Below are 6,515 nucleotides of genomic sequence, written 5' to 3'. Positions count from 1 at the left end.
ACTGGAGGCATCTGCCTGCACAAAGAGAAAAGGGGTGGACCACTACTGCCCTCCTGTCTCTAACCTGTGCCTCTTATTGGCCAAGTCTAGTGGGCAGCAGCTGAGCACAGAGCTCAGGAAAAGGCAGCCTTAGTGGTCTATCTGGCCTATCTCACTCCCAGATACAAATTATTTTTTCTTATACCCCCTCCTCAGTAAGAGAAATTGTTTTCAGTTATAAGCTTCAAATTAACACATTTTTATTATTTATCCTTTAATGAACACTGTATTCTTTACAGACATAACTCTGAAGAAACCACAGTAAGTTCATTACAGGTTAGACTCATTGGAGCTAGCTAGTGTATACACAGTGTGTGTCTCCAATTTCTGTAGCAGAGACACTGTCAAGACATAGAAACAGAACTCAAGTTATTTTAATTTTGTCATTTTACAGCAACTGGGGTTTTTTATTTGTGTTAAAGAAATTAAAACAATAAAACCAAGTAAACAGAGTGGTGATTTGAAAAATAAGCCTTGCTGAATGTAAGGAAAAATTCTCTCTTGAAACAAATACATATAGCCATGTGTCAAGGCTCACTGTAGGTTTTCTATCATCTATCTACCACCTATTTATCATCTATTTATATTTATCTAGTTTGCTAAGGCTGCTGTAACAAAATAACACGGACCTGGTGGTTAAAACAACACAAACTTATTTTCTCATAGTTCTGGAGGCTAGATGTCCAAGATCGAGGTGTTAGTAGAGTTGGTTCTTTCTGAAGGCCGTGAAGGAAGGCTCTGATCCAGGTCTCTCTCTGTGGTTGTAGATGGCTGTTGTCTCCCTGTGTCTCATATTGTCTTCCCTCTGTTTCTGTCTGTATCCAACTACCCTCTTCTTTTAAGAACACCAGTCATATTGAATTAAGGTCCCACATTTATGTCTTCATTTTAACTTTATCTCTTTCAAGACCTTATCTCCAAATATGGTCACATTCTGAGATACTGGGGGTAGGATTTTAATGTATGAATTTTAGCAGGGGACACAATTCAGCTCTTTGCTGATATATCTATCATCTATCTATCTATCTATCTATCTATCTATCTATCTATCTATCTATCATCTATCTGTCTCTCTGTCTATTTTCTACATCTACAGTAACTACAGTGATTTGCAGGACTTAGACCAACACATTTTTTTTTCTTTCTGAGCAGGAGTGCTTTATCACTGACATTTTTTAGAAAGACCTTTATGTAAAGATAATAAAGAACAGATCTGATATTTAGGTGGATTTATTATTGCTTTTAAATTCTCTACAGATAGAGTTACCCCTTATTGCCTATACCTGGTGAGGACAACTGCCATCACCCACTCTTGGTGTACCACTGCACAACCTGCAGGGACCAGCATCCTTAGGATACAGATTAGAGCAGAGGAAGGCAAGGAATAGATCTGAAGACAAACAGGCCATGGACGCCCTCCCCCCGACCCCACCTTGTCCATCCATGTGTGTTACTGCTGTGTTCTCACTTAATCCCAACAACCAGGACTTTTGGAATGCTCTGTTCCATTTTAAGGGGAGTAGGAAATATTCTCCTGTTCCCATAGTGTTCTAGCTGTGGAAAACATGGCAAGATTATCTCTTGACCTGACAGACTAAACACATCACAGGGATGTTTCTTATCTCCCAACACTGTGAGTGCATGAGGAAAACTGTCAACATCCTTTGTTCCACCTCAGACAGGACACAGATCATTTCTGTCCTTAAATTCTCAAACCCACCTGAGAGTTTGTCATTTCTCTGCATCTCACTCTCCAAGAACTGAACTAGGGAGTGTCCATAGGTTTCTTCCCAGGGACACACTGAAATCTAGACCTTCTTAACTCTGCTCCTTTTTATTTTACCTTCATCCAAAGAAATAATTGTATAATCTTAAGATTCAGAAAAACCTGATTCTGACTGAGCCATTTTATACTTTGCCTAAATTCTGAGTGAGTCTCCTCAGAATTTAGGCTTTTCAGACTAAAAAAACAAGAACTGTCTTTAAACTTCTGAGTTCTATTGTTTCATCTCTTCCCTGTGGGAAGAGGAGCTTCATATTAGCTAAAATCTCAAATTACTATTACTGACATATATAGTTTCTTGATCATTCCTCAAATATTTATTAAGTCTCTACTTAGTATGGCTGACTTCTTGATTTCTCAGTGTTGGTATATGACTTTGGCCAAGTCATACAACCTTGTAATTTTCAGTTCTCTTTGTTAAAATCTGTTGATAATGCTCTCTGCACTGTCTACAGTATGTGGTAGCTGCGGAGAGCAAGTGAGCCCAACAAAATATTTTTAAATGTATCAAGATCTTTCTGCAAAAGAAAAGCATTATTAGTGTGCATTTAATTAAATTTGTAACCTACAAAGGGTTAATCTTTTAAAACATTTTAACCACGTGTGGCTAGATAATATTATATTTCCCCTCTCTCTCTGGTCCCCATTCCAGAGGGCAGTTAGCAATGCATTTCACTGGTTCTCTAGATAGGGAGTAGATAGCAAAACTGAAAGCAAAATCGCCTATAGAAGTTTCAGTCTTTATTTATGCATTTTTGCTTCTGAATGCCTAAGCGTCTATGAAATTGTATAAATTTTTTTTTTTTTTTTTTTTTTTTTTTTTTTTTTTTTTTTGCTGTACGCGGGCCTCTCACTGTTGTGGCCTCTCCTGTTGCGGAGCACAGGCTCCAGACGCGCAGGCTCAGTGGCCATGGCTTACGGGCCTAGCCACTCCGCGGTATATGGGATCTTCCCGGACCGGGGCACGAACCCGTGTCCCCTGCATCGGCAGGCGGACTCTCAACTACTGCGCCACCAGGGAAGCCCCCGTATAAAATTTTTGACAATGGAGGAGGAGATTTGTGGAGGTGATATTTTTTAAAAAATTCCTACGGGAGAAGGGAAAATTTGCTTTACCACTGCTTGTAGACAGCTGGTAACCAAGTCAGGAGGTCAGATTCCTGCCATGACTCTGGGAAATGATGTCATAGGTCATCTGGACACTGGCTGCTTTGGTAGCTTTCAAAGTTCCTCTGGCAATTCTATTAATATGCAGCCAGGGTTGAAATCCACCAATCCAAGCAGCCCAGAACAAGAAAGTCTCAAAAAACGATTGCCAAGCATGACAGAAAATCGACCGAGCAGAGAAGCCTAAAGGGACCTTGTGGGCAGGTATAATAGACATCATCTCAGTACATCTATGGAGTGATGATCATGGACTGATCCCCTGAACCTACGACTCAGCTGCTGCTTAAGCCCCAAAACTGTGTAATACATGGGAAAATACCCAAGAAGTTGAATTTAATTTGGATTTAAAAAAGAAGATGCATTTCTTCCATACCTGGGTTTATGGTGTGATATTTACATCTACAATGCACCTTGAAATTCGTTGAAAATTATTAATTTTTTTTGGTGTAGAAGGAAAAATAGTGCAGCAGAGAGAAGGAACATTTTTTTTTGTTTCCAAAGTATACTCTGATTAATGAAAGAGCAAGGAAAAGAATTCTTAGTCCCTAAAACTTTGCCCCATATTCAGTAGCTAATGTTGTCTCTAGTAACTTTATGACTCTACCTAGAGTTACACAATTTTACTCTTTGATTCTCTGACTAGCAGGATATCATGCCTCATTTAGATTCTGGAACCCATCCTGCCATACTAATTACTTCTTCTAGTGAGCCAAAGGGTAAGACAAATGATTCCATGACAACCCTTAAGCATATATCTTGCTTGTCCTGATGTCTTATGTATTTGCTTGTGTAAGATAAATGACTCTTTTTCAACATGCCCAATATTTTGGTCTTTCTCAATTAAGACTGAAAAATAAAGCAATCTTAGAAAAAATCTATCTAAATTATTGGTTTTCTTATTTTTATTGCTATTATTTGAAGACATTTACATTTATTTGGCCTATATCATTAATGTATTACTAATTTTTAAAATACAGTTTTATATTGCCAAGGGTTTGCCTTATTGAAGTCTTGCTGGTGGTTTGTAGAATGGAATGAGGGTTTGACGTTAACATCTAGGCTTGAGTTATCTCTGATTTAATGCTTCAGAGTTATTAGATGATCTTTTGAGGACAGAACTTCATTTTCAAATGAACCCCACAGGGAAATAGACCAACATTATTGAAAATATGTAACTATTTTATTTTATTATTTTGTTGTAATAAGCATGGACATAAAATAAATATTTGGTGAACAAATTTAATCTCTTCACTGAAATTATATGTTGTAAATGAAATACATCTTTATTATAAAATAAACACAATATTTGAAGAGTTAAAATTTGAAGAGTTAAAATTTGAAGAGTTAAAATATATAAACATTAATTGGTTCACAAGACACTGGAGATATTCATAAGCATCGCATAGGGGTGGTCTTGCCCTACAAACACTTGTCTATCCATCTCCCCCAAGCCCCACACTTATGACCCAATATTAGCATGTTAAATACACAGGAAGTGAAGAATTGAGAAAATAATGCATATAATTCAAGCAAAACAAAATGCTTTATCCATACCTATTTATTTATTAGAGAATACAAAAGGAGGTACTTACTCTGGCCTGACTAACTGCCTCAATCATGACCTTGATTCTTCATTTTACTTAGAGTATGTAGACCTGTGCAATGACTAAAGAATAAAACAAGGAACAGAAACCAGTCCCTTCAACACCCAAACCTCAATTCCCTAATTGGGACTGTATTTCCTGTTGATGAGAATTGAGAGTTCATAGTATTCTGTTGATGTGTCTTATCAAGACAGATAATTCTGTTTGCTTGTAGGTGCACATCATAGGTTCTGAGAGCATATTATTTTTCATTTAGAAATTACTTTCATTTGAATATATAATTCTAAGCAAGTTTAACTGTATAAGTTAGATGCTTTAAAATCATCTTCTTAAATATCCTAACAGAGATTAGAGCTTCCTTCTCCCTAAAAGTGTTTAATTTCTAGTACATTTGAGTTTCCTAAAGGAGAAACAACTCTTTTCACTGAACAAACATTTTCATATTTTGATAAATTCAATTAAAAGTCCTTATTTGATGTCTATTATTTGCAGCTTGTTTTAAAAAGAAAAAAAGTCATCAATTTAGTTGTTACCATGTTAGTATAAGAAATAATTTGGAGAAAAAATAAGTTAGGTTATATTTTAGAACATGTTTTATTGCTAGGGCTTATGAATTACAATAGAATTCGGATTTCTTAACAGATAATATATGGTTGTGGACAAAAAAAAGAGTCTATCATTATACTAAGGATTATGGACATACTTGATTTTAGACTACACAAATTGGAACGGGGATTATTATTTGAGTCCAGTAATAGTAAATGCATTTAATACACATGAGGTCAGAATGTCTAAAGCAAGTCATTTTTATTCCTATCACAGGTGACTACAATCTATATGCCCTTTAAACTTTTCATCTCAATTTAAAAACAGTCGTAAAGTACATCCTGCCTGATGTACTTACAGTTTCTGGCAAGACTCTATAAAACACACTGATCATAACCCACAGTTTGAGTGAAAAGCAGGTGTTAGACGTAACTGGTGGAAGTCTTACTAAGCACTGTCCAGTTCTGTGGTCGCTTATCTGTGTGTGGCGCAGGATGCTCAGCGGCTGGATATCTGTTCTTTTGCTTCTTTCTGTTGCAACAGCAGTACCCACAAAGCAGACCCCCTCCGATGAAGAGGACAGCGGTACTTGCCCAGCCAAGGAAGAGTGCCGCTCCCAGGTCTCGTTTCTGACCTATGTGGACGGCTGGGTTGTAGAAATCCCTGATGATGATATTGGCTGTCCAGCACACCGGAATGAGAACGAAGATGCCCGTCAGGATAAAGAGGACTCCAGAAGTCCCCAGAAGATATGCTTTAACCCTCTCGTTAGAGTCTTTGCACTGAATCTTCTTCATGCCGGAGATGCCAATAAGCAGAGCAATCAGAGATAAGGCAACAGCTACACACATGAGGGCACGGGCTGCTTCCAGGTCAAATGGGAGAGCCAGCAAAGAATTGTAGAACTTGCACTGCAACCTAACCTTGACTTGTCGGATGCAGTTCATCCAGAGCCCTTCCCAGATCCTTTCAAAGACAATAATGTTGCTGCCAACAAAAGCTGATACTCTCCACTGAGGCAGAAGTGCTGTGGCCAGAGTCCCCACCATGCCGAAGAATCCAAGAACCAGTCCAGCGATTTGCAGCGGGTTAAATGTCATTGCCTCTGCTTTAAATACGGATCCAATCTGCAAGGGAAGCTGCTCACGTCCCAGAACGGGGAGCCCTCTGTGAGGCTTCAGTGATCTCTGATGATGTTCTCCACTGTTACTGCCAAGAACACTTTAGTCCAAACCGGCAGCAGTGACTGAACGTGACTTAACTAGAAGTACCTGTTGTACATGCATGCTGCCCTCGTACACTCGCATTCACTTCATACTACGTATGAATTACTTACTAGTCATATATAATTGTTTCTCAGCCAATAAGAACGTAGC

At 38.2% G+C, this 6,515-nt stretch overlaps 1 protein-coding gene across 1 annotated transcript; it reads right to left on the bottom strand.

Moving 5' to 3' along the window:
• Positions 1-5,561: 5,561 nt before the first annotated feature.
• CLDN17 (claudin 17) lies at positions 5,562-6,239 on the bottom strand. The gene has a single exon (XM_060297548.1). It carries the CDS (start codon positions 6,237-6,239, stop codon positions 5,562-5,564), a length of 678 nt encoding a protein of 225 aa, XP_060153531.1.
• Positions 6,240-6,515: the final 276 nt, after the last annotated feature.

This window comes from Globicephala melas, chromosome 4 (genome assembly GCF_963455315.2).
Source record: "Globicephala melas chromosome 4, mGloMel1.2, whole genome shotgun sequence".
NCBI lineage: Eukaryota > Metazoa > Chordata > Mammalia > Artiodactyla > Delphinidae > Globicephala > Globicephala melas.
The sequence above is the reverse complement of the archived record's forward strand: the minus strand, read 5'-3'. Positions and strand labels throughout refer to the sequence as shown.